The sequence below is a fragment of the Plectropomus leopardus genome, chromosome 2, assembly GCF_026936395.1.
Source record: "Plectropomus leopardus strain MGB_pleo_1.0 chromosome 2, ASM2693639v1, whole genome shotgun sequence".
Taxonomy (NCBI): domain Eukaryota; kingdom Metazoa; phylum Chordata; class Actinopteri; order Perciformes; family Serranidae; genus Plectropomus; species Plectropomus leopardus.
Genome location: NC_142177.1, coordinates 23,066,484 through 23,088,765, shown reverse-complemented (window position 1 = coordinate 23,088,765; position 22,282 = coordinate 23,066,484). Strand labels below are relative to the sequence as shown.

The following is a 22,282-nucleotide window of genomic DNA, read 5'->3' as shown; positions in this document are numbered from 1 at the left end:
GTATTTATTTGAATGGAAAAAGTCAGGAGTTGCTGGTGACCCCGACCCTGAGGGACATTTGCAACATGACCAGGGATTGTTGCAACAAGTAAAAAAAAAACAAAAACATTTTATTCATTATTGTTTTGCTTTTTGTCTTGTCTTAATATGCATAGTATACAAAAAATATACTGTTGTACAATAATATCATATTATTATTTATTTTAATAATTATATTATTTTTTATTTAGAATTATTGATCACATAACAGTTACTGAGTTTTGTTCGTGGGGAACCCCTCTGTTAGTAACCCACTTGCTCACTCTTTGCATCCTGAAAACACGTGCACGAGTGTCATCTCTCACACGTTTCTGATTGGAGGAATAAGAGCTGTTACATCTTTTCCTTATTGCAACTGTCCCCAACCTCCCCTACTTTTTCTTTACTATTATCATCATTATTATTTTTTTCTGTATCTACACTTGGTATGGACAGTTTTATGTGCACATAATACATATTCATTCCTTAAATAAAATAAATGAATAAACGTTTTGTGCCTGCAGTTACTTCCTGGAATGCATAAAAAACAAGTAATTTCGAGCCTAAATTGAAATTTAACACAAACTTCTGAATCACAACTGAAAGTTAGTATTTGAATATGCAGGGAGATTTTTTTTATTCTCTTATTTCATGCAATGAATAGTTAGGAGGTCAAATATACTGTCAGCTTAAATTTACATTGCATGTACAGTTTAACGTGAAATATCTGATGCATGTCAAAAAACGTTTATGAAGTGTAACGCCACTAGACCGAATTTTAACAGACACTGCCATCTGCTGGATATTGGGAGTCATTGTCAGCCATGTGTTTTTAAAAATATAGATAAGCCTGTATTGTCTAATCCATTATGATGACATAATGTTACATTGCCCATTCTGTTGCATGCAGGTTTACTCAAATAACTGAAATCATTAAATTGCATTCTTGATATTAAACTAAAGAGATCTAGTCCTCTTTGTGTGCGATAGCCCAAAGATCTGCAGACATTATGAGCGCAAAAAAAAAGAAACGATAGTATAAATAATCCGGCATGAAAATTAAAGGAAATGTGGATTTTCGTTTTACACAGTATTAAAATCAATGTCACAAAGCAGAAACTTTTTAGTCGAGGGGCGGAGCACAGCGATACCAAGGCGAGCCTTTTAAATTTTCTCTTCCTGAACTTCTCTTAGTTTCACTTTCCGTTGTACCTGCTGAGAAGTGAGAGCGACTCCGCGGCAGAGGAGCAAAAACGAGCACTTTTCTTCTCTAAGCTGCCTGTTTAGTTGCAATAGGACCTCTGAACAATCCCTGTTTCCTTTAAGTCGTCTAAAGGAAGTGTTTGTTGGATGCGGACAGGACTGCGACAGCACGACTGGAGAAGGTTGGCTGTGATCTTGTGTAATAGACAGCTCTGTTTTGTCATAACTGCGGTGTTTGCGCGATACATTCTGCCCTACCTGTCGTTCCAGGTGTAATAATGACCTCTGAAGTTACACACAGAGCCGATTTGAAAGAGGGTGAGTGGTTCAACTTGGTTTCGATTTTGTTATAGGCCTACATCTAAACTAATGTCATGTCAAATATCCATTGAGCAGACTTATATTCCAGTGAGAGGAATGGTATTTTACGTTTTAACATTGAATTATATCAGAAGTGTTTCAGAGGAAAGTGAGAGCAGATTATTGTTTTGATTAGTATTATTATAAACTTCTCTAATTACATATGTCCAGGATTGCAAATTAGCACAAGCCCCCAGCCAAATGCTGGTAAAATATGCAAGTGGCTGCTAGATTTGTTTCACTTACCAGCCACAAAAACAATGGTGATCTATTGAGTGGCTGCTAGATTTTAGAATCCACCAGCCACAGTGGCAACTGGACAAAAAAGTTGACTTCCAACCCTGCATATGTCCCAATGAATTAAATCAGTCATATTATTTTTCAGCTGGAACACTCAACATGTTTTTGTGCTTCTGCCAGAAAGAAAACTATAATGTACCATACAAACAGTGCCACCTGATGGTAACAGTCATTAGTAAGGAGAAATGAAGTATGTTGATAATCATGAGGATAATAAGTCTTGCTCTGTGTGCAGCGGAGGAGCTGGCCGTCTCTCTGAGTGAAGCCCTCAGCAGCGGGGACGGACAGGAGGCAGTCAAACTGTGCCAGAGGCTTTCACAACTCTGTGTTCCAGTGTCTGTCACTGTCAAAAGTCAGGCCTACCCTCAGGATTTTATAAGGTGGGACACAACTGTGTGTATGCAATGCATGTGTGTGTGACTTCCTGATTTTGGCAAAATGTTTCCAAAACAAGACATGAACTTTGGGGAAGAATTTCCGTCTTTTCAAGGGTGTGGTTTATTTTTAGAGTGAGTTCTGATGGGGGATTGTGTAAATTGATAAGGGTAAAGAAAGGAGGTCAAATGCGAAAAAGCAGAAATGAACAAATATGAAATATGTGTGTGTGCCTAAAATGTGTCTCTCTGTGTGGTTTTTATTGTAGTAAGAAATTGTTTGTGTATTAAAGGTCCAGTGTGGGCTTCAGATCACAACCAGCAACTTCTATTGGTTAGAATACCTTCAGTTTTCATGGTTCAGGAGGTTTTTATCATGAGCCAAATTATGCACAGAAATCTTTTACTCTCCTAAACTAACAAACTCTGTGATTTGAGCCGGTAAAAACACTAAATAACACAGTTTCACAATTTAAAAAAATCAGTTTTTCCAACACTGTCTGCCATGGAGGGGCTGGCCAAAGTGAAAATGTGAATGTACCTATCTAGAGCCAGAGTTTGGTTTGTCCTTTCTGGGCTTCTGTAGAAAAATGGAACTGACTAAAACAACAAGCAATCTCTGTAGACGAGGCTCAGGATGACAACGCTTCCTGTGTAGATTTAAACGGCTCATTCTAGGATAACAAACACGAAGAATCTTATTTTCGGGTGATTATGGACTGTAGAAATCATACTTACATTAATTCTTCTGCCAAAATATCCTCCTAAATCCCACACACTGGACCTTAACTGTAAAAATCAAGCTAAGGCTGGTTCCATTGTTCTCTTTTTAATAGGTTGCGTGTTGGAGTGGAAGATGCGCAGTCAGATGACTACATCCCAGTGACAGTTGTGGTTTCTGCTGACATGACAATTGCACAACTTAAAGAAAAGGTACTGATGAGGCCGCAAATACATAATCTAACCACATTTTTTTTATTGTGTTAACAGCCACAATATCTTACAAACCTGCAAAACCTCATTAGTGATATAAACTGTCAACACTTAACTGAGGCATACTTTATTCATTCTGATATTTTAGCCATTTCCTTTGTGTTGTTAGCAATCAGTATACTGTTGTATGTGGTAGTAGGTCAGTGGGCCTCTGTTATTGTGCTTGTTTATGCAACTGTCTGTCACATACAGATTTGTTTGCGTGGCTTAATTTAGATGCATACACAAGAACACAAATACAAGTGTATACACGATTTCCGTAACAAATCTTGTAACAAATGATTTAATCCAGGGATGTCAAACTCATTTTAGCTCATGTGCTGCATTCAGCCCAATTTGATGTGCCAGACCAGTAAAACCGTTGCATAATAACCAAAGAACAGTGGCGATTTTGGTGTGAAAATTCTGGTGGGGCCACACAATGATGCAATCAAAACACACCAATACTGTCAATCACATTGAACCATATTTGCACGACAAAAAAACTGCGTGCAAGTGAGAGGGGATCACAGCACCAATGATGACAAAATTACAGTTGAATAATGCCATTTAAAATCACACAAACAATGAAGATGTAATATCTTGCCATATCAACAGCACCACCAAAGGACAGTGTAAATATCTCCCAACAATCAAGACCAAAACAACACCAACATGAGGACAACAAAACACAATGCAAAACGCACCGCATGAACAGTGCACAACTACTACATGACAGTCACTGTATGAGTCCACCACACACAATGTACTACAGTCAAACAGCCATTTAATCAACAGAGACAGGTGAACAGCTCATATCCCACACACACACACACACACACACACACAGAGTGCACTTTGCCAGCAACTCCACACAAATTTAAGCAATATGCAAACTACATCATCAATCCCACATAGAAATAAGTCCATTAAGTGACACCCTGACAAACTTGTGTCATGCTCAACACAGCAGTCAATACTTAATACTTATATGATGAATAACAATAAAGTGGACTCACCAACTCACTGCAGCTGGTGTCCAGACGGTTTCTCCTCCAAAAGAAGACAGGGAAAGCAGGACAGGGCTTTTGTTTTGTTTTGCTAGCAGTTAGCCAAGTTTTGCTTTTGAACCACTCCTGGTTGAATGATGTTGTCTTTTCCTTGTTTAGATATGATTAAGTCATCCGGTCGATGCTGTACCGCACAGTAGTTTAACTGTCTGCTATATAACGTAAATGAACTACACATCAGTACCTCGTTAGCTAAGGTAGAGCTAGCAACACCTGCCCGCCGGCCGCGCGCCGGTCAAATCAACCAATGGAAGCGCCTCCGAAGTGCGCGGTGAACACGCGCGTGCACGCGCAGCTGTTCGTCACAACACTGCAGGTGCATGGCCAGCTCTGCTGTGCTCCACTGAGCACACAGACTACTATCTCACAGTTTTACACAAAAAAAATCTAAAGAGGAAATTGCATTCAGCATATGATGAAAAATTGCAAACATTTCATGAAGTAGACAAAACCGAGTTTGCTCTTAATTTAAGCTCAGCATCTGTCTGACATAGAAAAGCCCTCAATCTTCCTCTGCACATTAGCGCCCTCTGGTGGGACCGTCCCCCACAGGCCCTTAATGTAAAAACGCCACTGCCTATTAATAAGAACACTTTAAATAAGAAGTAAAGTATTTCACTGAAAACACACAGTCAGTCATTTACAAAACAGATTATGAAAAGCCTAAGATGTTTTTTTTTTTTAAGTGCAATTTGAACAATACATCTAAAGATGCCACATTCAGTGCAAGTCTCACTCTTTAAAACCTGTTGCTTTTCACAAATGCATTAATAGTAGATATGCAAAGTCATCCTGTGGGCCAAATTAAACCTTTTTGTTGGGCCAGCTGTGGCCCAAGGGTCATATGTTTGACCTCCCTGATCTCATCTATCCCTTATTTTGTGTTCACAGATCAACCGTGACTTTGGATTCCTCCCCTCACTGCAACGGTGGGTGATCGGGAAGCGGCTGGCTCGAGACCGTGAGACATTGTACAGCCACGGTGTCCGTCAGGACGGAGACCAGGCTTTCCTGTTTATCCTCTCTGCCCAGGCAGCTCATCTCACACGGGAGCAACACAAAGTGGACCAGGACCAACAACGCATAGACGGTCAGACACACACGCACACAGTTATTTTCTTTGTCAGTCAATCGTTTTAGTTAAACCTTTATCATTCTGTCTGTCAAACATTTTGTCTGTTGAATATTGACTCGTAACAGTTTGAGTGCAAAGTTATGAATGCATTTATTTAACTACTATCTGTTCCTGCTATTAAAGGATTTTTTTCAATAAAAATGCTAATTTAAATGGGCAGGAATCACCAGAGGCCCCACAATATAATATTATCAAAATGCTTAAGTCACAGTACAATACTAATATTTAAGTGTTTTGCAATATGATGAATATTGTGATATAATGTAATTTCTTACCTTTTTCAAGTGCAAATCATGTGTCCAGACAAACGTTCTATAAACATCTGATATATCTAATAAGAGTTCTCAGTCTGTTTTCTTACTTCAGGTATTTTTTTAGCCGCAGATTTTATCTAGTGGACTGAAAAAGCTATTGATTTTATCATTCGAGTAGGCTACCAAAAGTTACATTTGTATTTGTAATATTGATAATTTGCATTATAAAAGTATAGATATATACTTGGCATGCATGTATCAATACAATATTGGCATGTGAAAATATTGTGATACATTGCTGTATCAATTTTGTCGTCCATCACCCCTACAATTTAATACCTTGTCCAATTATATGATGCAAAGTTGTGTTATTTGAGAGTGTTTGTTATGTAATACAGACACATTTTGGAGAGAACTGAAAATATATTGAGGATCAACACCCGCCTTGATTACGGATGCAATTAACAAGTCGATTTATTTGATAAAGTGGAGTTTTATGGAATGATCATTTATTCTCATTTATTCTCATTCTCAGACATCGTGGAGTCAATACAGCTTTTTCCCAGAGGTCTTGGCGGAAGTTTTGTTGAGAAGACAACTCCTCCTCCAGAGATTCAGCCCGTTCCCCATCATCGTCCTAAACCCACTGTCCCTCCTAAACCTCAGGTCAGAATACAGTTTTGCATTAGACATTATGTCTTCAGTGTTACGGATCCTTTTCAGTGTCTACATATCGCTGAACAAGAACATTGTATATCTGTGTTTGTGTGTAGTTGGGCTGGGCCTGTACTTTGTGTACATTCGTGAACAAACCAACGCGTCCTGGCTGTGAGATATGTGGAGGGGACCGGCCAGAGGATTACAAGGTGCCGGACATCTACCAGCCAGACACACAGGAGATTCTCCGAATTCAGCAGGAGAACCTGGCCATATTGCAGTATGAGCAGGTATCACTGCAGTTCTTCATTATATGATGTAATCAAACAAACCAAACCAAATATTAGGCATCACAAAAGTAGACTTAACGGCAGATTAGTCCTGTTAGATTAAATTAGATTGCACTGATGCATCCAAAAAAGTGGCCACTGAGTGTATAGTAGGCTGGGGGCTTGTTGCCAATTTTCCACCAAGCTTTCACAATCATAAGAAAAACAATATCTCTGGTTCACATCAGCCATCCGCCTACTATTTTTACATATTGTTTTACAACACATTTTCCAATTTTTAAGTGACGTAACGTGGTTGTTTCCGTTTTTGTAATTTCTACATTTTGACATCTTGCAGAAGGACATGTGCAAAAGGCTTCATTAGCCACAGAGCTGATTTCCTCACTTATCAATAACCTGATACCCTGATATTTGAAAATAAAAAACAGAATCTTGATCTGTGGTGATCGGAGTGCTCCTAATGTTAATTGTAGCTCTCTTGTACAGAAGAAGATGTTCAGCGGTTCAGTTATGTAGTTTCATGTTATGATATGTATTTATAAATGTAGAACCAGCAGATGACACTTATACACCATGCAGTAAGTAAAGTGATCAACACCACAGAATGGAGTCCAGGAAAACTTTGCTGATTCTCATGGAAACTATTAAAGCTGATGCCAAGCTCTTGAGCAGTTTCACTTTCCATCTCTTGGTCACATGAGATGAGTCATGAAAATGTCTGGTGAATCTCTGTATTATAATTGCCTCCTTCCCTTTGTGATCAAGGCTCAGCAGGAGGAACGAGAGAGGAACTACCTGCACTTTTTGGCAACAGAAGAACAGAACCTTATCTCCAACACCACAGAGACAGACTGTCCCATCTGTTTCGCTCCCCTGGACCCTGGGGAGGGCATCGTGCTCAGAGAGTGTCTGCACACCTTCTGCAGGTCTGACTCAGCTAATGATTCTGTAGTTTCGTTATGTAACAAAAAAGTGAAAAGCCATAAAGGTCTTTTCTTTGTTTTCCAAAAATCTACAAAAGCCAGATGCTGTACAAGCTATCATCTGCAAAATGTGCAGATGTTATTATAGAAAGCATCTATACAATTGTGTTTTGTGTCCTTGTTCAGGGATTGTTTAAAAGGGACAATAGTGAACAGTAACGATCCTGAGGTGTCCTGTCCTGAGAACTGTGAAAGCAAGCTACTAGACCGAGAGATCAAAGCGGTGAGTGTCAAAGTGAGGAACAAGAAACTGTCAGACCTGATGGTCAAAATCTAAAAGTTGATTGGTAATAATAACACACGTAAACTATCAAAAATTCATCAGTTATGTGTTGTGACTTGGACCTGTTTTGTATGTTTGGGACATTGATGAGCTCTGCGCTCAGGTGAGGTCAGAATTTGATAAAAAGGTAGTGACCAGGTGTCAGCATGCATCGAAAAGGAGAGGATTGCATACACAGTGCTGAGTACAGTGAAAGAGAGTGAATCTAAAAACAGTCAGTGACAACTCCTGCATAGTTTACTTTTGAGAAAATCTTTGATTAAAAAATGACCTCACATCCTCAGCAACATGAAATGGCAGGTTTACAGTACATCAGTCTGTTGGGTTGGGGTTAGAGTAATGTTTGGCTGTAGAAGTTTATTCAGATGTAAAATTCATTTTTCAAAAGTCAACCTGAAGAAAACTGAAGCATTTTTTTTCTTTTCTTTTGCCATAAAGAAAACCACCCTCCAGTAATTAGACTCTTACTCTCTGTCTCTCTGTTACCATCCGATGATTCTGGACACAGCTGCTGACAGAAGAGGAGCACCAGCGGTTTCTGGAGTTGCGTCTGAGCATTGCAGAGAGCTGCTCAGAGCACAGCTTCCACTGTCAGACTCCCAACTGTCGAGGGTGGTGCATCTACGAGGACGAAGTCAATGAGTTCCACTGTGAACTCTGCGACGAAACCAACTGCATTCTCTGCAGGGTAGTTTTCTGACATTCAATACATTAACTAACCAAGATTTTTAAAAATTTTTTACTGTAGTAATAGTAGAAGCACTAAACATAAGGGAAGTTGTTTGATGTGTTTGCAGGCCATCCATAAAGGCATGAATTGCAAGGACTACCAGGACGACCTGCGCATCCGAGCAGAGAACGACCAGGCGGCTCAGCAAACAAAACAGATGCTAGAGGTAGATTAGGCTTGAAACTGCAGTCTGTTGCACTGTTGATGATTATGATGAGGTCATTGTGGATCTAAAAACACATGCAACAGCCACTGTTACAGATAAACAACAACAAAATAATCATATCACTTCCTTTGCGGCGCTATAGTTTTGCACCATTGCAGGAAGCCATTAACCAGAACAGGAAGATCTGAAGGGTCTTAAATGTGCTTTATTAAATTCTGTGGGAGTCAGCTAAAACACTGTTAAAAATGAGCCAATGAAGTTTAGAATATTACTTTTAAAAAGCCATCACATATAACTTGAATCATTTAATCATGTCTTATATGCCCAAAGATATTTTGTGATGACTCATGAATGCAAGAAAGGCTTACTGTTTCCTTTCATTATTCTAAAGATTGGATTACCAATCACGTCTTGTTAATATTAACAAAATTAGTTTTACAAGTTCTAGCACTGACCCTTATTTAGTAACTCTATATACACTTGGACACCCTATATTTTAATATCCATTTTAATATGTTTTCAGCTCCAGCAACAACTCAGGTGCTGTGTTCTCAACTCTTCTCTGACAGTTCACCCCAAAATTACATAGTTTTCCTTTTACCTGAAGTGCTATTTTTAGATCTCGACTGTTTTCGTGTGAGTTGCTGAGTGTTGGAGATATCGGCCATAGGCTTCTCACCAATGTAATGGAACTAGATGGCACTCAGCTTGTGGTGCTCAAAGCATCAAAAAATACATTTGAAACGCAATAGCAATGTCTCTTTCCAGAAATCATTACACGGTTACTTTTTTTTTCTTTCTACCAAACTACACCCACCAACCGTATCACCACGCAGCAGAAAAAGTTAATCTACTGCTAGCATTACAACTCAGCCGAGAAGGACGTCATCAGTGTTTACATGTGTTGCTGTCAGAAGACTCTCATCCATGAGTAGATGCACTCTTCCTTCTGCACAGTGATACAATTAGTGTAGAAGTGTAGAAGAGAAGGCAGACATGTCTTTGGTCAATATCTTACACACTTAGAAACTCACACCAAAACAATCTAGACTGACAAATAGCACTACAGGTAAGAGGAAAAATATGTATTTTTTATTTTGGGGTGAACTGTCTCTTACAACTGTACAACTGAGTACAATTAGTCCATGCTCAGAGGGTCAATTTACTCAAAAGAAATTGCCAAGGGGGTTGCTCCTATGATTCAAGATCAATATATTTAGTATTTTTGAGTTTGGTGTGTAACTGGTCATATAATGCAGTTTAAATATTGCTGTTTTGTGTAATCTTTAAAATCAACTTAAATCATCTCGGATTGCATTTTTTGTACCTCAAATCAGTGTTGACTGTCTCAGGAGTTGCAAAAAGTGTGCATTTCTTCCTATGGCTACTTATTTCCACTGTATTTTAATATAGAGCCTGCTGCAGAATGGGGAGGCCATGAAATGTCCACGGTGTGACATCATCGTCCAGAAAAAAGATGGCTGTGATTGGATCTGCTGTTTGATGTGCAAGATAGAAATTTGCTGGGTCACCAAACAAGCCCGCTGGGGACCAAATGTAAAAACCTTCCCTCATTATGAAAAAGTTCATTATTCAGGAAAGGCTAAGTCTGTGTTTGAGCTGTGCATATGACTTCTTCCTTTTTTTTTTCCTTACAGGGCAGCGGCGACACATCTGGGGGCTGTAGATGCCGAGTCAATAATCAGCCTTGCCATCCAAACTGCCAAAATTGCCACTGAGGGAAGCACACTAATGAACATGCACAGCTGCAAGCACATGCAGCGTCTGAAGAAATGCAGACCTCAGCTGATGCTTAGGTTTTTTGCTTAATGCTGGCTATATTCATGTGTTCTTAACTTACTTTTCGCCTTGTCTTCAGTGGCATGGTGTCAAGACACCGTACAGGAATTGTCTTGTCTCTGAGGTACACCTTTCTTCAGTGCTGCAGCAACCATAAATATGCTATAAATGCTGTATACTAGCTATACAAACTTTTAGCTAGGTCTTCTACAGCTCCTCAGCTGAGGATACTAACTCTAAGTGGGGGAATAAGCTTTAATGGGATCTTCTACAGTAGTAATATTTTGTTGTTATTGCTTAATATACATTTTGACCTCTGGCTACTGTTTTCATCATAATGCAGTATGTTGAGCAAGCAATTATATAGTGTTTACTTGAGTTTAACTCAAACCTTTAAAGGAAAAACATACCAAAATATCATTTTAATCTATTCAAATACAGTATAGAAAAAGTTCACCCCACAGCCATATTTCCTGTGTGAAATATGGCTACAAATTTAACTACAACAAACATCCATTCATGAATAATTTCATTATTTTTGAAATTCATCAAGTGACCCAAAAGGTTTGGTTTTTTTTTTTTTTAATTTTGTGTTTTTCCCATTTTTCCTAAGTGACATCAATATAATACTATAATAGCCATAGATTTTTTTCTTAGTCGACTAATCAGACTGTGTTGAAGGATGTTGTTTACACTGAATGAATGTGTACATAACGCACAGCAAGCTGCTTTGATGCACTTAATGACTTTGAAGTATTAGTGCCAAACTTGGCCCGTTGGATAAATAATGATGCTGTTTTGTCGGGTATTCAGGATTTTTACTGTAGTTCTTGAAGGGGAACGCCACCTAAATTTAGCAGTCTAGTTTTTGGATTTCAGAGAGTTGTTTATGTTGATTGGTATTTTTGGACTGTCTTAGATCATAGGAATAACATGAATTGGCCATAGTTCCCCTTAAAGTGTTAATTCAAGAGCTACAGTAACCAATGTGCCATTTATACGATATATTTTGTTTATATCTTGTATCCATCCATTGTTTGGTTTTACTTGGATGCAACAAGCCTTTTTTATTCCAATAAACTTAAACCACAAGCACAGCATGTTAGCATTATTGTTAATATAATAACATTAAGCTTGAAGGTTTGCTGAGGCTGATGAAATATAGCTGAAGCTCACAAAGGCCGGGTGAATCTAACAGGGTGGCGGAAGTTGTTGAGAAAAGCCTGACAAAGCATTAAGTTTGGCCAAAATAATGATGAGCCTAACTGTACATGCTGAGCCTGAAATGTCTTAAAATGGCCAAAGTATCTTATTAAAACTGATTTGTGTAGAAGTGTAGAAAAGAGTCACATCTTGTTACACAAGTTTACACAGAATTACTACTAACAGAATATTTTTAAAGGATCGGGTTGATCTTTCTCAGATATGAAAATGCCCTTGCTGCATAAAACTGGTTTTAAATTGTAAACTTTGAGCCCAGTTATTCAGACGCAATCTGATCATATTACGGAGTAAATCAAATATTAAAAATGGGTTGTTCAAAAGGATTCAGAAGTCAGATTAAATTTAATCCAGTCTTGGTTTTAATCTTAATCAAACCTTCAGTTTGTGCTGTTCAGATCTTTTCAGTTAGATTGAGAATACTGTGATCCAAAAATGTGAGATTATCCTGTACCAAGCAGAAGTGTTACATCAGCACTTTAAATAGGTTTGGACCCAGACGCGGACTCAGAGACTGAAGAGTAATTGGATGATTTGATGATAATTGAAAATTGGTTGGGGCAGGCAGGCAGGCAGAGCTCAACTGGCAGCGTGGAGATTGCAGCAGGTTGGACAAGCAAAGGAGGGTAGGAAGGCTGGCAGACGTGGCTTAAAGTTGAGAGACAGGATCCTTAGTTTGGGGTTTTGGCAAGACGATATTTTACAAGGCAATGTTTCTGAAAATAAGGAGAATGAAGGGTAGTTCTCACCTCACGATATCTTGTTAAAGCACAAAGATGAAACTTGGCATAAACTTGGTTCAGCCTACTACAATACCACGTGTTGATGGGATAATCTGGCGCTGAGTGTAGGAAAGCCTGGAGTTCTTGTAGGACTAGAGATGAGTTGATCAGCTGCAGCTGTGCAGCAGTGCCAGGAGAGCAGTGTGAAGTCCCACCTCTAACTGATACACATAGACAGACAACACACACACACACACACACTGGACAGACAGGGCAAGACAAACATGAAACAAAGGACACATGGGAGGAGACAGAGGACTGATGATGTTGTAGCCTGGACTGTGACAAGAAAGGTGGATTACAGTAACAAGATGCAATCAAATTTACAGTACACTGGTTGATTATACATACTTTTTTCGTGTTTTACACCTGACTTGATAACATATATAAAGTAGACATCGGGATGCCTGTTATGCCTTTCAGTATAAAGTAAAGAAAAATAAAGTTTTTTTTATCTAATAAAATATTTTTATCACTTTACAATTATACTCATAGTCAAAAGTAGTTTGCAAAGGGCCGAGGTTGGGATTGAACCTGCGGCTGCTGTGGCAAGGATGCAGCATGTACATGGGGCACCTGCTCTACCAGCTGAACTACTGGGCACCCCCAAAAGTAGTTTTGAACAGTTACTCCCATCCCCATCCCCTGCCACTACTGGCTATTCTACCTGTTTTTCTTTACGTAGCTATTAGCCCATATTGTGATATGCAATCCCATGTAGAGCGCTGGTTATCCAGATTTGGGAATCTTGAAATGTTTACAACTGAGTCTGGAAGATAGAATGTAATAATGCTTTTAAAAAAAACTGGCACAAGAATAAAACGGATTAACTGATCTTCCTGATCCAGATTGAACTTTTTCAACAACAGGGACCTGTAGTGCAAATCTAGTCACAAAACGTACATTTTATCAGGTACATGTGAATTACTACAATTGAATGTGTCCACACAAGTCGACTGAACATTTTCACTCTAGTTTATTATCATTCTCTTGTACAACTTTACATTAGTATGACAGTTTTTTATTATAACAAAATAAACATAAAAGGCAGATAAATCATTTAGTGCAATGACAAGAAATGAAAACCACTGAGTGCAGATACATGGTGCATTACAATACTGCTGAACAAGTACACTCTCAGGCACCTCAGAGCGTCCTTGGACATGTTCCAGGTCACCTTTCTTTTAGTCAGTTTGTGGATCCCTTAACCAGCTGAATCAGTGGCTCACTACAAAGGCGATAAACAAGTCAACCATAATATAGGAATGGGATACCCAGGTTTTCAGTTCTTAAAATAGCAAAAACTTCTCTCAACATGTCAATTCAATGACTTCAACCAAAGTGACTTTTTTAGCTGACTGGTTGTTTTTCCATACAATGCAGGTGACCTAGAACTAAGTCAATCAAGATTTTCTGTTAAGCAACATACATCATAAAGATTACAGACAACCCAAATTAACTACCTTAGAGTGAGGTGCTCTGAAAAACTATTTGCTATATATTTTCTTATAAGACTTGGCTATTCAGGCAAGTGCCACACCACTGAAACCTAAGCGACCCCCTATTACTTTAAATATGTGACTGTGTGAAATGACATTGGAATGCGCTGGACTGCCTCCGAAATACTACCATCAAAGCAATCCAACTTACTAATGGCATGTGTTAAAGCTAAATTCATGTTTATAACAAAAACAAAACCCCTTGGATAGCAGTAATTTGAAGGCTCAGGCGCTTTTCTTCTGACATGAGCACCCTTACATTAGGAGTAAGAAAAGCACCTAATGAAATTTAAAGTGATTTTGCAAAACTAATGCCGTAAGTGCCAACCCAAAGAGTATCTCCTTCATTGTAATTGCTGTTTATCCCAGCTCTGATATTTTTGTGACCAGGCATTGAGTGAGTGTGTTGCTGAACTAGAATAAAGAGATTTAAAGTGACGCAGAAAACATATCCTAGTCATTATGGGCCATGACACAAAGACACATTTTTAAGGTTGTGCAACCAAATAATTAGATGAGTAAATAATTGGAAAGTTCTCTACATCTAGATCTAAATGATTCTGATATGGTTGAAATTTTTCCTCCTGGACAGTGAATGCTGTACTCTGGGGCCTAATCCTCAGAGATACAAAATTACATCTTGATCAGGCAACATGACTTTGATAACACCAATAACATTTTGTTTAAAATTTCTTATTGATAAGCTTAGCTGACTGTAACAATGAGCCAGAATTAAAAATGTGTATTCAAGGATGACAACCGTTGACATGTTTTAAAAGTATACTATGCAGGATTTTCCTAAAACATTATCTATAGGCTCATACAGAAGTAATCTTTCTCAGCCATCGCTTATGACCCATTACAAAGAGTGTGGCACTATATATCCATAAAGACCCTGCTGTTTGCCTGTATTTTTGTGTAGCCCCCAAACAAACACAGTGCACAGGTGAGGTGGGGAGTTCATACAACGGTAGCAGTAATAGGTGCATGCATCCAGGAGGAAGTTATGAAAATCATGGACAAAGTGCTGGAAAAAAAAACAGTTAGCCTGTTTTTTGTTGGACTGGTATGTGTTGGTGTTCTGTGGATTTTTGCTACTTAGAGACTCTGTGCATTCTCACAGTGTATATGGAGAGAGTAGTGGTGTGATATAAAATAATTCATTAGTGGGAGCGTTTTTCAACAGGGGGTATTGGTCTATCAAAATATGCTACCCCTAAAATCTCAAAGATGTTGTGATAGAGTTTTTAAAATATGCTCCCCATATTCTTAAAGTGTACTTACAACTGTTTGTAATCATTTTTTGATAGCGAGACTCTGCTGTTGTTTGCGTAACAGTAGCATTTTTCAATAAGGCAACATAAATCCACAGAACACCAGCGGTTAGCTTAGTTTGCTTGCTTAAATGTGGGCTTTTCCGTTACAATAAATGTAACGTTCCTACAATAAAACAATATCTTGCAGTGTCGGTACAAGCAGTGTAAGCAGGAGCCAAGTCTGACAGTTGTGTTTAGAAAACAAATACTGCATAGTATACCTTTAAAGATAGTCAGAAAGGAGATTTTTTTCTTGACTAAACAAGCTTATTAAAACAACTTAAAAGGGGACAGAATAACCTAAAAAAAATAATTAAACGCTGACCTTAAAAGAGTGTCTGTGTGTCATGACCATATCTCCATACAGCTGCTACCATACCTATAAATTAAGAAACAGTAAATAATACAAAGAGAGAATTCTAACAATCCTCTATTTGGTCTCAGTCCAGGTATCAAATAGATAACAAATGGGTTGCGACCACGCGACCACACACACACGCACACACACACACACTCTCATACATTCACTCCAGCTCTCTTAATTGGCAGCAGTTTCAAGTGTAGTGAGTCCTCCAAGCTTTGAGCATAAATCTCTGTGAGCATAACTCGATATCGGATACTACCAAATATAAATAAACTTTAATCAGGACACCATCAGTACTAGTTCTTAGAAAAACAGTCTCTTCATTATAACAGGATGGACGCTTCATTTCCGAACACCAGCAGTTGTTGCTGTTACACTGGTGCACGCTTATTAGGAGTCATAAAAAGGGCCTTCAGCTGGAGCCTGAGAAGCCCTCCATAGGATGTTAAGACACATCCTAGGGGACATAAAGAGGAGCATTGACTGGTTCAGTTTAGAGAGTATACTCCAGACAGTGTTATCGACTGCAGGGTTTGTGGTTTCTTTAGTTAAAGGGTTCTTGGAACCAGACCCACCAGTTAGATTCAGTCAAGCACAGATACGTTTGAGCACTGGAGTAAAAGAGGAGCTTTTCAAGGAAACAAGTCCAGTTTGGGAGCCCACTCCAGGGCAGTGTTGACTACAGCAAGAGCTGCCGCCCCCAAAGCCACCGTCAGACCCATGACGGCCAGTCGAACAAACCGCCGTGCTGCTGAAGGTTGGGCCACTGCCACTACTGTGTTTGCAGCTGAGCTCTCAAGTGCAGCCTGTTTCTGTCTGCGTCGGCGACGGAGAACAGAGTCTGGCCGCTGTTGAGTGGACGCAAGGTCAAAGTCCTTAAAGGTAGAGGCCGCCATGCTTAGGAGGAAAAGAGACAGATACACAGAGACGCAGACAGGCAGAAAAATAAAGTGTTAATGAAAGAGCAGTGGAGAGGAGAAATAGAGGAATGTGAAATGTGAATATTTCTACATATAATTCAGCGTGCAAATGTAGTAGCAAAGAATTGAAAGATGTTCCCCGCTATTGCCGGTAGCATCTGTAAAGGAAAGGTGGCAACTCTAAGGAGTTAGATACCTGTCATGTGAGGCAGCCTCTCTGGCCAGTTCAGAGGGAGGGAACTGTACAAAGAGGTCTCCTGCTCGACTGATGAGGGTCTCATATGGCAGATCCTGAGGAATCTGAGACAGTAGATGATGAACCATGGCCATATCGCATTCACAATCCAACACCTCCTCTTCTCTGTACAGTACGATCTGCAACACCAATAACACACACAGGCACAATTATCATTACACATTCAGGAGAGAACACCACATATCACATCTACCTTTACCTTTCTAAATGCATCATCACATTCTAGCAACCAACAATGTCTTACAATGGGGCATGATAATAATAATAATACACAATATATCCAATCACAAAGGCCTCTTGTACAGTGGCAACACAATGTGAGGTATTCAAAGCCTCAAGCAAGAAGAATAATAAAGGGTAACTGTTGGCTTCTGACTCCTACATCCATAAATGTAGTTCTTGCCTATAATTAACTCGGCAGACTTGGTTCATGTGCTGTAAATGAAAGCTGGGTTTCTAAATTAGACCCTCTGAACTGCAAACTAAAGAGTGCTGATTATAGGAATCTCACCACAGCAGCAAAATAGATGGGCATCAATGGATGGCAGGCCAAGAAGAAGTCATACAACCGGACAACGTGGCGGAAATCTGACAGGACGTGGCCAAACCAGGTGATTAGCCAACTGAGAGCGAAGACTGTCCCCACTTCAGCCCTAAGATCAATCGATATATCACAGAGATCAACATCAGCAAAGACAACTGTCAGCAAAGACAACTGTGACATGTGCACATGCTTCAGTTCAGGGATAATGTATATAAAATGAGAGTTATGTAAAGGAATCTGAAAAGATAAAGAGGGCAGCAGCCATGTTAGCCCTTCAAGCAAAGGACACAATGATCTGTGCTGTTTAGTCTTTACAGATCTAACTCAAGCTATAACAGGGTCAGCGTGCTGTAAATGCACAGTCACCCTTCTCCTTCACTTACATTACCATCATCTTCTGACTTGAGCATGCAAAGGTTTAACATTAACATTGTTTTAAAACACACACTCGGAGGATCTTGACAGGGATGGCAGGATTTATATAGAACAACATTGCTTCAGACAGAAACAAACTAAATACCCTTAATTAAAAATTAGATTCTTTCATGACAGATGACACTGGCAGAAACAATTTGTGGAGTAGCTATTAATGGTACGTGGGAACAGAGAAAGCTGAGCTTTCTATTCATTCTTTTAATACTCTTACCACTCTGCCTTAACACCCTTACTGAAAAAAATATATGCATGCTGCATATAAAGTCAGGATGGATTTTGTTTCAAGTTTTATATCTCAGAGACAGATAATAATTTGATCTGAACTGTTATCACTAAAGTAACTGAGTCTTACTGCTGCATGAAGTCGTGCACCTCAGGGTTGACCCTCTCGATGATGGGCATCAAATAGTTCAGAATGTGTTTTGTGTTGTCCATGGTAGGATCCATGAAGTCCCTGCAAAAGAGGATAAAACGGCATTTTTAGGGAGCACAATAGACCACTGTTGAAGGTGGTGAACAAGGGAGGCAGAGATCTTTTTTTTTTTTTTTTTTACATGTGGACACATAACAGAGAAAGAGAAATGCAAAATAGGCAGTAGAGTAAAAAAAGCTGCTGCAGAATACGTATATTTTGCTTACCTGAGGTGGTGCGTGGAGAGCTTTTCCACAAGAGCAGTTGCAAGGCGCTCTCCCAGGACCAATAAGAAGGTGACAACAATGTCATGGTATCCTTGGTAGTAGTGAAGCTGGGGATTGCGTTTCAAGACGAGGAGGATAATGTCAATGAGCTCTTCCTGGAGACCCTCCCTCTGCTCATCTGGCATTCCTGTACAAGTCCATGCAACATGAAATACAGTCGTTAGTTTATATAGGGTTTGGGTACACCAGTGCATCAGAGATTCTATAAAAGATGCAGCAATACCAATTTTACACAACCAATTCCATCATAATTTCTTTTTAACTTACTTGTAAACAATTAAGTGTTACAGAAACAGTGCTTGGTGCATTATTCTCCTTATTCAAAGAGATGTAATAATGGTATCTTGATTTGACAATCTGAGCACTAATAGTCTGTTACATGTACTGGCAGAGATACCAGTAGTGCAGAGTTGACAAATGGCTGTACTCCTACTGCACTTTTTGGAAATTTTGTTTGTGTGGACTGCCATTAAAAGTAGCACTAAGAGCAAGTCGAGGCAAGGCTCTGACATGCATTGATCTGTTGAATAATAGATATTGATGTTCAAAAGTGACTGACAGTTTGTTATCTACAGAGGCAAATGGATGGCTTTTCAAAAGAGTTGAATTGACTCTTTTTACACAGCGTCTTTAAGTTACTGCATTTGTCATTAGTATTAAACTATATGTAACAACACTAATTATCCAGTTCTAAATGAAAACTTACTTCTCTACACCTAAGCATAATTATTTTCTTTGCGGTTTAAAGATAGTGTAAATTTTAAATGATTATACAGTATAGTCAACACATTTATAGCAAGTCAAAATTTCTAGATTTGGACCTCAGAGGGCTGTGTATCATCTAAAGGTTACAGTATCTGTACCTATACCAATAGCAGAAACCTTAGATTTATAACAATAGCAATGGAGTTTTTAATGTGACTTAATTTTCTACCTTATTTGATACCCATCAAGTGAATAGAAGCAGCCAGTTGTGTAAAATGCCCCCAGATGCTACAGCAAGTAGTATAGTCATACTTTTGAATGTTTTGGTAAAATGATGGCACACTGAACTACCAAATCCTTCAAATACATCACGCTTGACTTCACCACACCACAGACTGAATATTGTAGCTAAAGGACCAATCACATGTAGCTATCAATCGAACACTTGCAGTGACGGACTGCAGACAAAACCATACAAATACTTGTCAAATGTAGGTATTATTTGACTGGAGAAAACTACTTGGTGCACCACAGCTTGGTTGTGTGTGTTCATCTGTGAGTGTGTAAGTGTCATACAGTGAAAACACACAGAGGGGCTTCATGAAACAACTCTGTGTGGAGGTATGGATTCAACTCACCGGGTGGGAACCTCCGGAGTGATCGCTGGACATCCAGCAGCACCTGGTTGTAGTCCTTGTTATTCTCACGCTCTACCGTTTCTGGACAAGACATGCAACCATCAGCATAGTGCTGGTCAAATAATGTGTGTGTGTGGGAGATCTTACACCTGCTAGTACTGTGCATGTTTACATCTGCCATTCATAGGGTACTCTCCATTGGTGTTTGTGAATATTTTTGTAGCTTTCTGCCATGATACCTGGCTCTTGTTCCAAGATGTGAGGAGGGACATTGAGAAGCCGAGGCCAGACTTGACAGCGTATCTCATCAGTCAGCAAACCTCCTTCGCTGATAGCCATTCTCCTCAGGGCAGCCACATCCACTGGACTCACATTGAGGGCCTGTGTGATGTCCGCAATTTTCCTCTTCCGCTTGGTGTCCCAGTCTAAGACACAGAAAATACCATGTTCGAGTAGCTAGTTAGCCTGTGCTTACTTCTACTGTACAAGTGTATGTACATCTGTACGAGCAGCTACCGTTAGTCATCACATTTGTTTTGTTATGGATGACATCGTTAATCAATTCCAGCAACAGACACAAGCGATCACGTTTCTGGTATTCAATAGACTTTCGAGACTGTTTTTACTGCTGAAAAGCCCACGTTTGATCGACTTCACACTGATCCACCAGAATGAATACAGCTAACTTAACTTAGCGACATGCCACTTACCGTTCCCCTGTTTCCCATTCATAGGTGACGAGGCACCAGCACTTTTAGATTTATTCATTTTTTCCTCCACTTCTTGATGTGTCCTTGTTAGATTACATTATTTGCCATCCCCCTTTTCTTGGCTAACCTTGATTTAGCCCTTCGTGGGTGCCAACTGGAAGCTAGCTGTCTAATTAGCCAGGCCAGCCTTCATACAAACACGGCCTGATAGTTAGCTAGCTATTCAGCGTTAGCTAGTTATCAAGCTAACGCTGCGTTACACCGTCCTCGTTCCGAAACTGCTTCTTTCAGCGACACAGCCATCGTTATTGGGAGCATTTACAAACTGGTTCGCAATTTGGAAACGCCGCTTAATAACAATACAGTTACACCGCTGAAACGGCTACATGTTTACATTGACGGAAGCGACCAATAGGATACATGAGCTTTAGCTAGCCTCCCTTCTCAGACTAAGTGATGACGTAGAGAAAGATGATTGTGATGGGCGGTGACGAAGAGGAGGCGTCTCCCTCGTGACCGTGTTTATCCTTTTTTATACAGTGTGTGTCTACCAAACCATAAAAAAGAAAGAAAATAAATGAATAAATATAATTTTAAAAGTACTACTACTACTATTGATACTACTACTAATTATTATTATTTCTATTATTATTATTATTATTATTATTATTATTATTATTATTATTATTATCATCATTATTATTATATATTATTATTATTATAATTATACAACTTTTTTTATCTCTCTGGAAATTGCTGTGCAGTTGGTGCAAAATGTTAATAAAAACAGCTAACAGCATTGGTGGAAGAAAAATGCAGTTACTTTACTGATTCTGTTACATGTAAAAGCTGGGCACTAAAATGTTACTTAAGTAAAGGTCAGTCGAAACTTATACATAGAGTATTACAAGTAAAAGAAACCAATGCAGAGGGTTTTAAGAAAAAAGAAGAAACTACAGAAAAAACACCCAAAAAAGAAAAAAAAACTTAAATATTTATCAAAATAGCTTGTAATTCATTCTCTGTCAGTTGGCTGACTGGTTAATCAACTACTTGTATAAACTATTTGGTATTTTAATTTCTAACAAAACATGTTTTATAAACTTTTCTTGTGTTTTTTATGCAAAAATCATAATTTGTACAGTAACTAGTAAATAAAGCTGCCAGATAAATATAGTGAAGTAAAAAGGACAATATTTCACTCTGAAATGTTGGAAAAGAAAATATGCTACTCAAGTAAAGAACTTGTGCTCAAATTTGTAATTTAGTACAGGACTTCAGTAAATCTACGTAGTAACATCTCACCACTGGCAGATGTGTAAACCAAAATATAGCCTAAATCATGTACAATAACACAATCTGGTTACCAATATGGTGGCTTATAAATATGTTTTGTACAGAGTGAGGTCTGAAATAATAATAATAATAATAATAATAATTTATGTTTTCTTTAGATAGCTACATAGTTTGATGGTTAATTGATCTATTGATTGACTGGTTGATTTATAGTCCTTTCTCACAGCAGACATCTTTACTTGTTGCAGGATAACCACAAGTGTTGCCAATAACACTGGCGCACACAGGTATATACAGGCATA

The 22,282-nt window shown here is 38.9% G+C and overlaps 2 protein-coding genes across 2 annotated transcripts; one reads left to right on the top strand and one right to left on the bottom strand.

The window, feature by feature from the left end:
• The first annotated feature begins 1,213 nt into the window (after nucleotides 1-1,213).
• On the top strand, nucleotides 1,214-11,692 carry rbck1 (RanBP-type and C3HC4-type zinc finger containing 1). Its single transcript, XM_042505382.2, has 13 exons — nucleotides 1,214-1,403; nucleotides 1,492-1,539; nucleotides 2,117-2,261; nucleotides 3,092-3,188; nucleotides 5,189-5,387; nucleotides 6,222-6,352; nucleotides 6,460-6,633; nucleotides 7,399-7,559; nucleotides 7,743-7,839; nucleotides 8,408-8,587; nucleotides 8,697-8,795; nucleotides 10,209-10,352; nucleotides 10,454-11,692. Exons 2-13 carry the CDS (start codon nucleotides 1,500-1,502, stop codon nucleotides 10,532-10,534), a joined length of 1,548 nt encoding a protein of 515 aa, XP_042361316.1. The 5' UTR covers nucleotides 1,214-1,403; nucleotides 1,492-1,499; the 3' UTR covers nucleotides 10,535-11,692.
• Nucleotides 11,693-13,555: 1,863 nt separating this feature from the next.
• On the bottom strand, nucleotides 13,556-21,170 carry tbc1d20 (TBC1 domain family, member 20). The gene is made up of 8 exons (XM_042505351.2): nucleotides 20,685-21,170; nucleotides 20,214-20,399; nucleotides 19,975-20,055; nucleotides 18,572-18,758; nucleotides 18,285-18,386; nucleotides 17,465-17,606; nucleotides 16,894-17,072; nucleotides 13,556-16,674 (listed from the first exon to the last, which is right to left on the bottom strand). The coding sequence occupies exons 1-8, from the start codon at nucleotides 20,740-20,742 to the stop codon at nucleotides 16,410-16,412; spliced, it is 1,200 nt and encodes a 399-aa protein (XP_042361285.1). The 5' UTR covers nucleotides 20,743-21,170; the 3' UTR covers nucleotides 13,556-16,409.
• Nucleotides 21,171-22,282: the final 1,112 nt, after the last annotated feature.